Source organism: Brassica oleracea, chromosome C4, assembly GCF_000695525.1.
Source record: "Brassica oleracea var. oleracea cultivar TO1000 chromosome C4, BOL, whole genome shotgun sequence".
NCBI classification, from domain to species: domain Eukaryota; kingdom Viridiplantae; phylum Streptophyta; class Magnoliopsida; order Brassicales; family Brassicaceae; genus Brassica; species Brassica oleracea.
The window spans coordinates 25,354,440-25,371,243 of NC_027751.1; the positions used below are offsets into that span (position 1 = coordinate 25,354,440).

The 16,804-nt window shown below is 32.9% G+C and overlaps 4 protein-coding genes across 6 annotated transcripts; 2 read left to right on the plus strand and 2 right to left on the minus strand.

Moving 5' to 3' along the window:
- The first annotated feature begins 6,150 nt into the window (after nt 1–6,150).
- On the plus strand, nt 6,151–8,718 carry LOC106337289 (mitogen-activated protein kinase kinase kinase 1-like). 3 transcript variants are annotated; one of them, XM_013776374.1, is made up of 7 exons: nt 6,151–7,132; nt 7,320–7,471; nt 7,564–7,626; nt 7,708–7,852; nt 7,947–8,019; nt 8,094–8,153; nt 8,419–8,718. In XM_013776374.1, the coding sequence occupies exons 1-4, from the start codon at nt 6,438–6,440 to the stop codon at nt 7,734–7,736; spliced, it is 939 nt and encodes a 312-aa protein (XP_013631828.1). In that variant the 5' UTR covers nt 6,151–6,437; the 3' UTR covers nt 7,737–7,852; nt 7,947–8,019; nt 8,094–8,153; nt 8,419–8,718. The 3 variants fall into 3 exon arrangements, with proteins under 3 accessions (XP_013631828.1, XP_013631829.1, XP_013631830.1); XM_013776375.1 differs by lacking the exon at nt 7,947–8,019 and having other exon boundaries at nt 7,708–7,865; XM_013776376.1 differs by having other exon boundaries at nt 7,386–7,471; nt 7,708–8,019.
- Nucleotides 8,719–9,006: 288 nt separating this feature from the next.
- On the minus strand, nt 9,007–9,969 carry LOC106338491 (the record flags this gene model as incomplete). Its single annotated transcript, XM_013777454.1, has 2 exons — nt 9,007–9,298; nt 9,398–9,969. Coding segments are annotated over 2 exons (864 nt in total), but the record flags the coding sequence as incomplete, so codon positions are not given.
- Nucleotides 9,970–9,977: 8 nt separating this feature from the next.
- Nucleotides 9,978–11,249, minus strand: LOC106337288 (glutathione S-transferase T3-like). Its single transcript, XM_013776373.1, has one exon. The coding sequence runs from the start codon at nt 11,177–11,179 to the stop codon at nt 9,983–9,985; it is 1,197 nt and encodes a 398-aa protein (XP_013631827.1). The 5' UTR covers nt 11,180–11,249; the 3' UTR covers nt 9,978–9,982.
- A 3,869-nt stretch (nt 11,250–15,118) lies between these two features.
- On the plus strand, nt 15,119–15,872 carry LOC106341475 (reticulon-like protein B6). Its single transcript, XM_013780242.1, has 3 exons — nt 15,119–15,212; nt 15,363–15,433; nt 15,529–15,872. The coding sequence occupies exons 1-3, from the start codon at nt 15,210–15,212 to the stop codon at nt 15,701–15,703; spliced, it is 249 nt and encodes an 82-aa protein (XP_013635696.1). The 5' UTR covers nt 15,119–15,209; the 3' UTR covers nt 15,704–15,872.
- Nucleotides 15,873–16,804: the final 932 nt, after the last annotated feature.

Here is a 16,804-nt window from a genome sequence, read left to right on the forward strand (position 1 = left end):
AGCTCGACCACGACCACGAGAATTGTTTCCTCAGCCACCGCGACCTCTTTGAGACTGTCCAGACAATTGAGTGTTCCTTTGTTGATCATTGAACCAGTCGCGATAGCCATGTAAGAGAAAACATTCTGAAGCTTCATGACCTTTACGGTTGCAGTGGGTACAAAAGCGGTTAGGATCACGACTATGATTTGCTGTGACGACCGCTGTAGTAGACGAATCTGTCGTAATAGCAAAACCAAGTACATCTTGTTTAAGTTCAGTTGTTCTCATGGTAAGGATGTGTTACTCAGCTCGAATTACTCGTGAGTAGGCTAGGTTGAGATCAGGGAGTGGTTCTTCGTCAATGATTTGAGATCGAATTGAACTGTACCGTGAATCATCAAGACCAAAAAGAAACTTGTGGACTTTGGCATCTTCACGTACTTTTTCAATGTGAATCGACGCCTCACAAGTACATATGTAGGAGGATTTGAAATTCTGTAGTTCTTCCCATAATTTAGATAGGCGACCAAAGTAATTGAGGACAGTTTCACCGTTTTGTTTGCAGTTGGTGATCTCGTCCTCAAGTAGGTGCTTGCGCACACTATTCTTCACCGAGAATCTACGTTTTAGAGATTCCCATAATTGATATGCATCTGGAATATGACCGACGGTAGACCGTAGGGGATCAATCGACGTGCGTATCCATCTGACGATCATCGAGTTAGCAGACGTCCATCGAGCTAAATCAGGATTCGTCGAGGGTTTAGGTGTAGTGCCATCAAGGAATCCATCTTTTGTTTAGCCTGGAGAGAGTTCCAGAACTCTTTTGCTCATTCAGAGTAGTTGTCGCCTTCAAGAATTACTGGCGTGATTAACGCACCTGGGTTGTGAGAGGGGTGTAGAGAATAAGGGTTTAAAGAACTACTTTCAGTAGTAGTAGTAAGTAGTAGTAGTAGGGGTAGTTGATGGAGTAATTGTCGAAGAAGTAGTAGAGGATGTAGAAGAAGAAGTAGCCATGACTGTTGTTTTATCAATCACGTGTTAGAAAGAATCTTAATGCGGAAGCGAAAATATGAAAATTTAGGTCAAAGATCGTTTCTGCTCTGATACCATAAAATAATGTGAAAGTGTTGTTTGTATTGATGTTCATGGCTACGTATATATACAACGTATCGACTCCTAATAGTACTAGGAATATGTAAATATGGATAACTACAACATCAACGTATATCGTTATCACTAACTATAGTCCTTATCTCTATACAGATCCTCGTATTGAAAATCTGTATTTCTCACCCTTTAGTATTTAGTATTTACTAGCAAGAGTCTCAAAATCTTTAGGAGTTTCTCAGATATGGGTGTCCTCAGCTAAAGAATTACGCAGTAGGACTTGAACTGATTGGGCAAAAGGTAGGAATCAACTCCATTTTTGTTCCTTAAATGTTCAGATTAATGTTGTTCACTCTGCTTCTTGAAACAAAATGAAAACCAAAAACATAGACCCCTGTCGCATAATACAAGTCTCTGTAGAGGTTTTCTCTCTTGTTAAATTAGGCAGGGATAACTCACAAGTCAGAAAGAGATAATAATAACCCACCATTCTTGTGTAATTTATTTAAAAAAAGAAAACCCGTGAGTTTAATGGAATTGTTATGGTTCAGCTCTCATATTTGAAGTAAATTATGTTTCTTCTAGATGTATAAGAAGTTACGTGCAACATTTTCAAAAGAAGGTACCGTTTTATGATTTTGTATTATATGTATAGATTGAGACCTATACCTTGCACGGGATGAGTATACTCAATAACATATATGGGATAATGTACAATAAATTATAGTAAGAAATTCTATTACAAAGAGGGTATATTTTATATTTCTATATCCACTTTAAATTTACGTTAATATGAACCAGACTATTTAAAAATATTGATGGGTTCACCACATCTGATGGGTTGTTAACGTAAATAATAAAGATAAATTTAATGTAATGTTTTGAAAAGCAGACCGTACATTGATTCGTTATTGTGAACTGGTCCATGGGATTTTAAGGTTTAATCTAATTTTAAATTAATTAATTATGTATATATGTATAACTATAAAAAAAATATAACTCTATATCGTTGTTAGAATCTAAAAATTATATGAAAATAAAATGAAAACTTCAAAAATAATATAAGAATATAATGAAAACTAATTTATTTAGATAGATAGTAAAAATATTATGAATCTTTAAAGAAATCTTTTTTTTAATTTGCAATTTTTTTTATTTTTAACTTGAATTTTAGAAAACCAGGCTTTAAAAAAGTGACAACATTATTATTAGTTTAATACTTGATATAACTAATTAGTCGAAAACAAAACTAATTTAACAGAAATATGACATTTTATTTATTTATCTTGCAGCATTTTGTGATTTATTTGACCAGAGAGGACGCTAAAAAGCCTCTTATAAAATACTTGATAAAACACTGGTTTAATGTCACAAACATTATTATTAGTCTAATATTTGATATAACTAAGACTTATTCTTGGGTTCACCCCTAAGGTGAACCTCTAAGCTCACCAACCAATAGGATTGCGTTATTTCATATTCGATATCTTTTGAAAAAAGAAATAAAATATTGTTAAATTATATTATGTTTTTAAAATTAAAAGGAAAAAGCAATAAATAAAAAAATAGTAGTAATTACAAAAATAAAAATATTTTTAACGTCGTCAGCAAAACACTAAGACCTAAATCATAATGCCTAAATCCTAAACTCTAAACCCTTAGGTAAACCCTAAACCCTTGGATAAATCCTAAACTCTAAATCAAAATCACTAAACACTAAACACTAAAACACTCAAGGGTTTAGGGTTTAAGATTTAGGGTTTAGGGTTTTAGTGTTTATTGTTTTTTATTTAGAGTTTAGGATTTACCCAAGGGTTTAGGGTTTATGATTTAGGGTTTAGGGATTAGGATTTAAAGCTTAGTGTTTTGCTGACGACGTTAAAAATATTTTTTTTTAAAACAAAATTTCTGTAACTACTATTTTTTTTATTTTAAAAACATAATATAACTTGACAATATTTTGTTTTCATTTTTAAAAGATATCGAATTTGAAATAATGAAATCTTTATTGGTTGGTAAACCTAGAGGTTCGCCCTAGGTGGTGAACCCAAGAATAACTCTACAACTAATTAGTCGAAAACAAAACTAATTTAACACAAATATGATATTTTATTCATTTATCTTACAGCATTTTGTGATTTATTTAACCAGAGAGGACGCTAAAAAGCCTTTTATAAAATGATGGACTTTCTTACAACTTAGAAGAATGATCTTTATCAAAAACATCGTTATTTGCGAGTTATTATCATATATTTAGAAATGAACGTAAATTTATATCTAATGTGATTCATAGTAACACGATATCTAGGTGATAACCCGGAAATTACCTATTTAACATAGAAACATAAATTTATATTTAGTGGGAATATAAGTATATATTTAACCTATGAACATAAATATATATTTAGTGGAAACATTAATATATATTTAAAAATGAACATAGTTGAACTTTCTAAATGATTAGAAGTAAGTGATACACCAAATAAGTATAGAAAGTGGCAATTTACTATTTAATATCATATATTTTGGTTCAAAAATCATTGGCGGTACATTTTATTCCTTCCATAATTTATCAAATTACACAAAGCATGTATCTTCAAAACGTTAGCATTAGATGTACATTCGTTTCTTTCCAAAACTAATCTAACTATATAAATAAATAAATAAAATCAATATGTTATTTTTGGCAAGTTCTTTTACATTTTGAACACCAAGGAAATATACATAATAATTTTAGAATATTTTGTTCAACGGTTCTATTGAATATCTCACAAAAGTATACATTATAACATATGTAAACTAAGTTTAACACACAGAGGATCAGACGATTGTGATCACTTGAAAGTGAAGAGTATATTAGATTAATGTCCACTTTTAATTATTGGCTGACGAGGATGACATATATGAAATGTTAAGAAAAATATATTCATACATTCATACATATAATTTGTATGTAATGGAATACATATGCTTATAATAATGTGTAGAAGACCCCACGGTAAATAAGAAATCTATGTATTCATACATTTGTAATATTGTTGCCGTAAAACCATACAATATATAGAATTCATTAAGTTATGCAATATGTTAGTCCAGTGGCATCTTTAGTAAATAGTCTAGTTACGAAAGGGTTAAGGCTAAAAATACTGAGAATGGCTTTTGACACGTATACAAAATAGCACAAATGTAAATAATTTACCTTTTAAAGATTTCTCTTTTATTTTGATTCTCCTTTAATAATAAATGGATCAATGAACGCAACTATGAGCATATACACAAACAAAACTACTACTATTTTTCTTTCATTATTATGTTTTTTTTAATGTTTCATGAACATAAACCTCGCATTTTCCTTCACCCAAAAGTTGTTCAACAAACCATTTGAAAAAAATACAACATTTTGTTTTCTCTTTAACTAACTTAATTTACCATCATAATTCTGATTCTAACTCTCTTACGTATGCAAAAAAACAATGGAGAACGTACCCTCATGCATAGTTACCATCATAGCTCTCCCTCTGTCTTAACAACCAATCCAATGATACATGTATATTAACATGTAATAATAAAAATATTATGTTTTTTTTTTTGAATTAAAAATCCCAAAAACTAATTTGTACCATAAAAATAAAAAATAAAAATATTATGTTATAAAAAGAAATGTTGTAGAATACAAGCAAACTAATATTCTCTTATCCTCTTTTGACTCATTGACAAACTTTTTGGCATCTTCAATACAAGAATTTAATGACTTCATGTGACACATGAGATATTTAATCACAAACAAGATTGGCAAGACGGTTCAACGGAGATGGAGATATATTACAAGCAGTGGTTTCGTATGAAATATTTGTGCATTTGACAAGGAAGACAACCGAGTTTATTATCGTGTTTTTGTTGTGCATTTGATTTCTCTTGTTCAAAAGTGTGTTAAATGCACAAGCGACGAGGAAGACAATTGAGATTTTCTCAAAATCTTGAAAGATGGAACACTTTACTTGAGTTGGACAATTAACAATTCCAATGTCTAATAGTGAAGACGAATAAAATTACATACAAATGAATTCGTTTCATGAGTTTTTCTCCAAAAGGTGTGATGTCAATTTGGAAATAAAAACAAAATAAAAACTTTTTCAGAAATCAATTCATCAATTTTGAAAAATGGGAAAACAGAGATAGATGCAAAGCTCAAGTTCTTATTCTAACAAAATACTGAAAACTTACAATAAAAGATTTAACTTACTTTGGATTGTCTTTGACAACAACAACAAACAAGCTCACAATTCAAAACTATACTTCTCAAAACCATACTGCTCTGCAAAACCGCTCAAAGGGTAAGAAAATGATGATTTAGTTTTATTATTTCATCTATGGAAAGCAAATGAAAACTTTTCCCTTGTAGATCTAGATAAAGTATAAACTTTGCATTCACTTCCGTCATTCCACACCAAACATCAATGTCTCCTTCATTCCACACAACACTAACACATGTGGTTCCACATAGAAAGCTTGCATATTTTTACTGAAATGTTTAATGTTGCTCTAGATTTAGTTTTGTTTGATCAACACCTTCCAATTTATCAATTTGATTCAGTTTACTTTCTCTTTGTTTCTTCTTTCTTATCTTTTTTGGGCTAAGAATCAAGATAGAGATATCTAACTAGCATCAATCCAAGTGAGAATCCAAAACTGAGAATGTAAGTGATTTCTACTTAGCTCAACCTGCAACTAACAGCTCTATTAAACTTTGATTCATTACTTGGACAAAATAATTGAACTTTCCAATTCAATTTTTTATTAGGTTCGGCTTTTTTGTGGTTCTTAGAAAACAACTAGAAATTTTCAAAATTATAGTTGACTAATTTTGACTTTTCAATTTCATTCCTCTTACATTTAATCACATTGAACAAAAACTAAAACGGAAAAAAATGCCAGGCGCGTTGACTTAATCTTATATGTATGGTGTGGTCTTGCTTATCTGGTTTCCATTTACTAAAATACAGCTCATTACCCCTTTTTTGTTTTGGCAGCTCATGACTTTTAGGCATCCAATTTTCACATTATCGTCTCTCTAACAATTCAGATTAATTATATATGAATTTAGCCACCAAAAAAATCGACAGGCTCGTATAATAGTTCATATGAAGAAAGTGTTTAAAACGCCGGTACGGCGGTTAGAGCGTAGTGACGTGGTAAAGCATAACAAAGCTAATGCAGCGTCTTTTTCTAGCTCATCTGAAGATCAATCCATTTCAAATTCTTCTCTCTGGAGTGCTCTGATGACGCGCTCTGGAGAGTTCCCGGATCGAAGCAGTTTCAGGAACTTCAGAGATGAAGATTGAGATATGGATCCTGGTGATTTGGCTATTTCTGTTGAAGCCTGGGAAGCTTACAAGAAGCGAGATGAGTTCAAGTCTTCCGACCACGAGATTCACAAGTATCCAGTTCATGATTTGAATGAAGCAGGTCCTAGTGGTCATGCTGATTCTGAGTTGACGTGGTCAGAGGCAAGCGAGAGTGGGAGTTTTAGGAATTTGTCGGATAAAGTTGTGCTTGATGGTGGTAGTAGAGAAGAGAATAAACGTGGTCTTCAGACGAAGACGAATAAGGTAATGTCGAGAGGCTATCTTGTTCCCAGTCCCAGTGATGTTGTGGCTGTTGTTGGTGGTGGTGGTGGTATAGAGGGAGTAAGACCACTGGGGCTTAAGCTTCCTCCGGCGAAACAACCTCCTCTTGAACATCATGGATCATCTTGGGATTTTCTTACGCATTTCGCTCCAGTAGGTGAAATTGTTAGGCGGCCAAGTTCCTCTTCTTCTTCCGAGGGAGGGGAAGTGGAAAGGGAGGCGAGGCTTCTCGAGTCTGCGGATACAGCTGATAAGGCATGCCCATTCACTACAAACAAGGGTGGTGACTCCTCTAGTACAGTATCTAATACTTCACCAGTTTGTGCAAACGGTGGATCTATCATCACGTCGTGGCAGAAGGGTGACCTTCTGGGACGAGGATCATATGCCAGGGTGTATGAAGGCATTTCAGAGTAAGTCGTAACCAGGGTTGGTCCTAAGGTTTTAGGGACTAGTAGATTTAGTAAATTTAATGAAATTAGAAGTTTATATTTATGTATATTCATTCTTTTCAAAAAATTGGAGGCCATAGACCAATATTTCACTTGCCTATGTCCAAAGACCGTCCCACCGATCGAATTTCAATTCTTGGTTGGAAAGAATACAGTGCAAAGCGAGCTTTCCTTTATGCATTTGGCTGATGAAAGATACTTTTTTATTGGATAGTGATGGGAACTTCTTTGCTGTCAAGGAAGTTTCACTACTCAGAACAGGGAATTCAGGCACAAGAGTACATAAAACAACTCGAAAGGGTGAGATATATAGCCTATACGATTGTCTCATTGATCTGTAAATTGTTGGTTTCTTATCCTTCTTGTATTTGCCTCATTTTCACTCTCTACAGGAGATTTCATTACTAAGTCAGCTTCAGCATCGGAATATCGTGAGATATCTTGGCGCAGCCAAGGTGTGATCCCGCTCTGGCTTTCACGTGCAGCTGCCTAAGCAATTTCTTTGCTCAATGAATAACGCCTTTTAATGTGTGTAGGATGGGTCGAATTTGTACATCTTTCTTGAGCTTGTAACCCAAGGTTCCCTTCTAAAACTTTACCGAATATACAAGCTTCCGGACTCTGTAGTATCCACGTACACAAGACAAATCCTTAATGGCTTGAAATATCTCCACAGAGAAGGTATTGTCCACCGGTAAGACTAGTAGAAACTTTTCTCCATTGTTTTTCCTCATACTCTCTTGTTTCCCTTATGTTTCTCTCTGATGCGACAAAGGGACATCAAATGTGCAAATATATTGGTGGACGCCAATGGATCTGTTAAGCTTACAGATTTTGGATTGGCAGAGGTTCTTTTCCATTTATAGATGTTTATAGTTTTTGCTTACCTCTTTCTTGATACTTGTGTCATTTTATTATTTAGGTGTCAAAATTTAACGACATTAAGTCCACCGAAGGGACTCCATTTTGGATGGCTCCAGAGGTATTGTTTCAGGAGATTATCAAACTTTTCCTTTCTAATATTTTGATTATGTGATTACAATGATAGACAAACAACATATGGCACTTCAAAATAATTGTTGGATTTTGAATTTTTGTTTTAACTCGTTAGTGATGTGTGATATTGGTCGCTCATACTTATTTTGCCCATACATAACAATATATGTGGAATCATTTCACTTTCACAGTACTTAATTGATGCTATATTTGTATGGTTGCTTCTAAATGGAACATAACAATTTGTTTAGGTTATTAACCGGAAGCGTGCTAACGGGTATGGAAGTTCAGCTGATATATGGAGTTTTGGGTGCACAGTACTGGAAATGCTGACTGGTCAAATTCCTTATAGATCTAGACAATCCAGTAAGACTATATACGATAGATTCAAGACACAACACCCTCCACATCATCTTTTCTTTCTTCCACATCAGTTTCTCTCTCTTCCAACTAATAATTCAACACCCACTCATTTTTTATACTCTACAATAGTTTGTTTAAAATAAAATTCAACACCCTACCCTACAATTTTTATTTTCCATTTTTTTGTTTTGTTTTACATCTTTTATTTTGTAATTACATATTAATAATTATTATTAGTTTAAATTAAATTACAATACTTAAGAGCTATATAAATGATTAAATAATTTATGTTTAATTTTATAATTTTAATAAAAATATCAATTATTTAAGACATGAAATATAAAGAGTTATTATTAAAAAGTAGAATTACGAAAATTTAAAATTTAATACAATACATTAATAAGCACACAACACAAATAATAAAACACATAACATAATTAGTACAATAAACTCAACTCACAAACTTGGAAATCTTTCTAACCACGGAACATGCTGAATTTTTGCCATATGTGTTTGACTAGATCTGTTTGCAGTTCGTGATGCACATTTGAATCCCACAACTCAGATCTAGCACGCACGTGATTTGCAAATGAAGGTAACACTTCGGTCGAGAATGGTTGTGGGGCATTAGATCCACTTGCCTCAGATTGATCATAATCGGTCCAGAGTTGAGCATATGTATCTCGTTCATCCTCAACAATCATATTATGCAATATGATACATGACCCGAACACTGGTGAACGATCTAGAACGTTTATATCGTTCAATGTGCCTGGACATCCAAAAAAAGCATGCCAGATCCATAGATCATGGGTTGCGACCGCTTCAAGAATAACTGTGGTAGTTCCCTTGTCTCCCCGAGTATATTGTCCTTCCCACGCTTTAGGACAATTTTTCCATTCCCAGTGCATGCAATCAATACTCCCAATCATTCCCGGGAACCCTCGCATTTCACTAACATGCAAAATTCTTTGTAGGTCATCTTCAGTTGGGGCTCTCAGATACACTTGCTCGTATAATTGTATGATTCCCTTACAAAACCTACGCAAGCACTCCAAAGCTGTTGTACCTCCAATTTTGATGTATTCATCAACTGCTTCGGCTGCCATACCATATGCTAACATCCGCATGGATGTGGTACATTTCGCTAGTGGAGATATACCTTCTTTATTAGCTGCATCAAATCGTTGAGTGAAGTAATCGTCACTTCTTGATAGGTCCTCTACAATTCGGAGAAAGACATGTTTCCGCATCCGAAATCGTCGACGAAACATTGTATCATCATATGTAGGTTGATTGGAAAAGTAGTCGTCAATCAATCTTTGATTTACCGCTGCATGATCCCTCTTGTGGTATCTCCTCTTGCTACGAGGTGGATAGTCTTCCTCGCTTTTCTTTCGACGCTCTCTAAACTGGTTGAGGATATACCTTTCTTCACACTTGTGACTACAATTATTTTCCAAATAATTCGTAGCTCAACTGTTGGAACAACTCGTTGCTCTGGTCATTGAGATGTTCCTTTTCACTTAGCTTCAGCCACATCTTCATTTTCTTAGCCCGAGTTTTTTCTTTCATCAATTGATTTGCCTCCTCTTGCCTTTGGTTTGCCTCCTCTTGCCTTTGGATTGCCTCCTTTCGCCTTTCATTTGCCTCTTCTTGCAACATGGCTAATTTTTCCAAGCGTTCAAACTCTTGAGCTTTGATTTGTTTGAATTCATTAAAATCTTCGTTGACCACTTCCAAGGCTATGCCCTTACCTTTTTTTTTAGTTTTTTTCTTTGTTGCATCCCTCCCCATTGGACGAGCAGTGGATCCTATTGAGTTGGAGTCACTAGCATCACTTTTGTGGGCTCTCTTAGAACCACTGCTTCTAGAGCCATTATTCCCTCCGACCTGACTAGCATAACGTGGCTGATCACGAACAGCGATCCATTCTTTCATTAAAGTGAAATTTGCGGTACCACCATCAGAAAAGATTTCTTGCGCTTTCGCTAATACATCTTGCTCTGACCACCCACTTTGTTGCATACGTTTAGCGCTATCGTAAGCACCAATCCATTTTCCCAATTTTTGGTTCATGTAATTGTAATGATTTCTACACGATACTCCACCACGCGGAGGATCAAATGAGCAATGCTCATTACAATATTCAGCAATTTTACCCCAAAATGATTCGCTTCTCTGGTTTCTACCAACAACGCTGTCTGTTCCATGTTTGATCCACCCACTCAGTAGCACCAAATTCTGCTCGGTGGTCCATTTGACGCTTTTTCGGGTAGCAGGGGTTGAAATGTCTGCACGAGGAGTGGCTTCATTAGCTTCACTTACACCACCAAGAGTCACCTGTGTAGAAAATTCGGGAAATTCAGTTGCTCCAACGTTTTGAGCAATTTCATTATCCGTCGGAGTAGAAGAATAAGCGGGTGGTTGAGAAGAATATGACATCGGCGAACCATAATATGGATGATAGTTTGGAACAGCTGATGGCATGAAGAAACTTGGTGGAAAACCGTAATTTGGAATGTTTTGTGATTGATTGGGAAGTTGATTTTGAAATGGATAGTTGTTGGGATTTGGGAAATTTGGGTAGTTGAAAGGATAGTTTGAAGAGTTTTGGGTATAATTAGAAGAGTTTTTGTTGGGATCCATTTTTCAATAAAATAGAAAAATATAGTAACGAGAATTGTTTGAGAGGTGGATGATGATTTTTTTTTCTGTGTCCAAATCTAATGAAACAAGTCTCTATTTATAGAATATGAAAAATGATAAATTTTAATATATTTTTTTTCAATAGTTATAATTTTATTTACAATAATTGAACCAAATAATGTAGAAGGAGAGAAAAAAAAAAAATTCAACACAACCAATTAAAAAAAAAAAAGGTAAAACCCACATATTTGTCTCAGCGAATAGGAAGAGACCATGCTACATTCTCTTTCCTCTCGAACGAAATTCAACAGAGTTTAATTTTTTAAACTAGTTGAATGCCAACTCAGTTTCAACACTTCATTAAACATCCCATTGCAACATGTAAACTGTTGAATTTATAAATTCAACACACCATTGTAAGTAGTCTAAGAACATCTCTGACATATGTCTATGTTTGACTGTATAATAATATTTAGAAGTCCACTCCAACTCACTTCTATTTTTATAATATATTTAAAATAATTTTATCATCAAGAAATATATCAGAATAAAGGTTAAATCTCCAAAAATGACCTAAAAATGTTTTTCTAACCAAAAGAATACATAAGGAAAAAATGATTAAAATTAGCTTCGGTAAAAAAAAAGTAAATGAAAACTATATGTTATTCTATAGATATATAAATATAAATAAATAAGTAAGAATTGTTTAAAAAAACATATTCAATATTTGAAAAAGTGAACTTTTTCAACCTTTTCAACTTTTTGAAATTTTATTCTAGAATCTATATATTCTTTTGAAAATACCATAGGATATCACTAAAATAGTTATCATAAAAATAGTTCTCGGTGGTTAAAATGATCAAAATAGACTTCATTAAAGAGATAAAAGATATTTTTAACTAATCAAGACTTATGGTTTAGAGTCATGAGACATTTTTTTTTGGTTGGGGGTGAGGGGGATTGGGCGTGAGGTTTAGGATTTAAGATTTGTTTAAAATACTAATTTTAAAAATATTTTTTGAAAAGGAATTTTTGGATTTTAAAAAAAATTATAAAAAATTATAAGAGTTTGAAATTTTTTTCAAATATTGAATACATTGTTTTTCCAAATTTTCCAAACTAAAAGTATTTTTATTATTTACTTAAATATTTATTTATTTTCTTGTATATCTATAGAGTAAAGGTAAAGTTGTCATTTACTTTTTTAATAAAACATATTTTAGCTCCTTGTGTGTTTTTGGGTTAAAAACTATTTTTTAGATCTTTTTGGAGATTTTCCTATTCTTTTTGAAAATATTTTTTTAATTATTATTTTAAATTCTAAATTCTAACCTTTCCAAAACCACATCCCCAAATATATCTAAACTCAAATTCTAGATTAGTTAACCCTAGAGTTATAAGATTTTTTACTTTTTTAATGAAACTTATTTTGGTCATATGATTTTTATGAGCTATTTTATGATAAAAAAAATTTGTGATATCTTAGGATATTTCTCTAAAATAAATTTCATATATCTATTATAAAAAGGTAGTTTAGAGAAAAAGAGCAAAATACGCTAGAGATAATCGAAATCGTCAATGACTCAATATTTTCAAACTTTCTTTATATGTGCTCCTGTGGAGAAAATTACCACAAAGAACTTAGATTTGCTTAATATTCAATCTCATCACAGTGTTTGTGTTGTATTAGACCTTTCATTTTTAAAGTTATCGTTTATTTCTTTTCATTTTTTTTTATCGAGTAAAATAAGAGTTGATGTCAGATTTTGTGCAAACGAGCTGGTTAAAGCTTTGTTGGCGATCGGAAGGGGTGAGCTTCCAAAAATACCTGACATATTATCACTAGACGCTCGAGATTTCATAGCTAAGTGTCTCAAAGTGAACCCGGAAGAGCGGCCAACTGCGGCTGAGCTGCTGAAACATCCATTTGTGGAATGGCCATTAGCATCTTCAGGCTCATGAATTTGCATTACGATGTTTCAAATTTTAGAAGTCAGATCTTTTGATATATAAACCTCGAGACAATAATAATTACAATAATAAAATAAACTTTTTTTATGACCTAAAATTTTAGAACTTTCCAAGCGTTAAAAATTTAATTTTGCATGTGTATTTCCTTACAAAAACGAAAGATATTGAGACAATAATAATAACACGGATCTTGATTGATGAAATGAACTTTTTTTTTTGGTCAAAGATTGATGAAACGAACTAAGGAACAACAAGTAATACATGCGATGTCAATGTCATATGGCTCAAGCTATAACAAGAGCCCCGACGATTTGATCGCAATGACTAAGGAGACTCGTGTTTGGTCAAGCTTGTAATATAATTGGAAAGGATAGAGATTCTGCAGTTATGTTTTCCGTACTTCAAAATCATTCATATTCCACAAACGCAAAACCGGATTTCAGATTCTTTAGTCTTCGTGTATAAAACTGGATACGGTTGTATCAAAAAAAAATATTTTGGGTTCGACTGGGAACCATACTGGAACAAAAGGAACGTAAAAGAATAAAATTGCATGAATGAAAATGAATGGTTGTTCCTTCTCAAATTTAACAAGGAATACTTTTGTTCTTTATTTCTCTACAAAAAAAATGGTAGGGAATGAGAAGAAAAATTTATTTCTTGTGAATTGTGATATTTTTTAGAAACTTTATGGAATGCATTATTCTTCGTCGTTCCTTGGTCACCATTCATACTCTCTCTGCTCCCGAAAGTAAGATTTTCTAAAGTGTTCACGCTTATTAAGAATTCAATAAATGTTTATAATTTAATTTTTATAAAAAATCTATCTTTGTGAAACAAATAAAAAATCTAAAACATCTTATTTTCGAGAACGGAAGGAGTATTAATTAATCATGTTTAGCTAATCATGTGTTAGTTAATCATGTTTAGCTAATCGAGATGGGCTATTAAAGTCAAATATAAAATAATCAGATTACACTATAAGATGGGAACAACCTAGTTGGAACTTGAGATTTGAGCAAAAATGTCTCTATTGGTGGCGTTGACTTAACTATAGTATAGTACTCCTATTTTTTCTAAGCAATTTGATCTCAGTTTTGTTTGTTTTAAAATGTTACAGTTGTGACTTGTGAGAGCAATCAACGAATGCAAAAAAGAACGATGATGCACAATTCGTCAGCATCGGTCTAAACAAAAAAAAAGGTCTCAAATGCAAGCACGACGTCCTTTTCCCACCTCTTTTTTTATGAAAAAGAGTGAGCCGTTGATTTTCTGCTTCACTGATCCGATTAACGACACGTGTACAGAGTTTATTTTAGCCTTCTCGGCTGCATGGATGTGACCGGTGACCATTAAATGAACTTGACTGGTGATCATCCGAAAAATACTAAAAATAAATAAAAAAAGAATAAAAAGCAATAAAATTAAAAGAATGAATGAAAATGATTCTTCTTCCTAAAAAATAATGAAGAATAAATTTTGCTTTGTTATTCTTTACAAAAAAAAAATGATAAGGAATAGAAAAGAAAATTATTTTTTTATGAATGATGTATTTTTATGGGAGCCATAAGAAATTAAATGTTCATTCTCATTCCTTTGGTGTATTTTTATGGGAACCATAAAAAATTTGACTCGTGACCATCCGTAAATTTTCTTACTCCCTCTGTTTTTTAATGTTGCATATTCTAGATTTTTCACACATTTTAATAAAACACATTAAATTTGCATATTTTTTTGTGTTTATCTTTGTTTCATAATTTTAAACCAATAACAATTCAGTAAATGCAATTAAGTTTTTTGAAATTTGCAATTAGTTAATAAAACATGTTTTGAAAATGTAAAAAATTGATCTTTTTAAAACAAATTTTTTTCCTAGAATATGTAATATTAAGGAACAGAGGGAGTATTTTCTATGTTTACAGGACTCCACCTAAAATTCCTCAAATCCATATTAAAGAGGATATTTCCTTTTGATTGCTTCTGCACTGAGAAACGAGCTGAACAAGGCCTTTGTTACCTTAAGGAGCATTGCGTAAGGAAGGTCTTGAAGAATTTTCTGATGGTACGTTAAGTTCGTGTGCCTAAGTTGAGAACCTGTTGCAATCTTTCACATGAGTCCTTCCTGATAGTAATACATATCCTTGTCATGAATCGGTTTCTTGTGAACAATTTGTATTTATTTGGTCAATATTCATTGGATTTTTATTCTCAGGTGGTTGTTGGGCTGTGGATAATCTTGGTTCTGGGAAAACTGGTTCAACTTCTTGACCGTTGTATACATCTGTAAGTATTCGTACCTAATAAAAAGTTTTGAAGTTGCATAATTAAAGGCCTTGTTGAATCTAAAGGAAGTGTGTGCGTGTTGCAAAACAAAACAGGTTTTGTATTGTTGCAGTCTTGCAGACGGTACCGATGCTGTATGAGAAACATGAGAATAAGGTAGATCCAGTGGCAGAGAAGACGTTGAAGGAGCTGAAGAAACATTACATGATTTTCGATGATAAGGTTCTTTCTAAGATCCCTCTTGCTTCCGTGAAAGCAAAGTTGGGTTAGAGAATTCATAATGAAGTAACCTCTCTTTCTGTCTTTCCCCTTGACGTTTTGCTCTGTGTCTTGCGGCATTTCTGTCTCGTCGCTGCGTTGCGTTTTAAAACAGATCTCTCAATAGCAGTTGTTACTAAAGGGCTATGAATCGTAGTCTAATCTCATTTGACTTGGAACACAAACCCAATAAAAATTATTTTCCTCTAGAAAGTTGATATCCAAAATACATTTCTGTATAACACATGGCGTATTTAAAGTTTGTACCATTTTAAAAACGTAATAGCCTCGAATAATATATACTAGGTGATAACCCGCGCCTTGCACGGGGTGAATTGACTCGGTGATTTAATGTTTGACATCCAAAATAGAGTATGTATTTGCAATATATGATTGATAAAGTAGGACTTTATAACAACGGAAGAAAGTTTCAAGAACGGTAAAAGCATATTTAAACAATAGAATAACTCTCTTATAACTAAAAAGTTCATTTATTATTAAGATGCATAATTAAAGAATTTATCATAATAGTTCTTAAGTAAGACGTTGAAAGCCAAAACAAAAATATAAATATAAATAGAATACTAATAAAACGAAAAAATCTTCAAATTAATAGACACTCCAACATCAACTTCAATTTGCTGGCATAGGAATTCGGTGACCATAAACGCAGGTTATAAAAAAATGATGTTTTGAAACCCCAAACTTTAATTTTTCCAAACCTCAAAACACAAATGATGGCATTCTCACCACGTCCTTGAATAGCATCACTTACATCAGTAGCAAAGTTACCCCACAACACCATTGGCAACCGTTCATCCCTAACAATAGATATAAATTAGCAAATATGAACATACGCATACATATGACATATGAATACATTAGAATATATACAGAGGCGTCTTACTTTTCATTACGAAGCTCCACAGTCAGTTTATGAGTTTCTTTCCCATTTGCTGATACAACTTCAATTGGCGTCACCTCAACAATCTGACCAATTACATCTGGAAAGACAAATATTTAGTTGAGTCTACAATTGAAACATATACTCATATTAGAAAGACAATAAATTATTTAGCTAACTTACCAACCAAATAATCCATATTGAGTGTA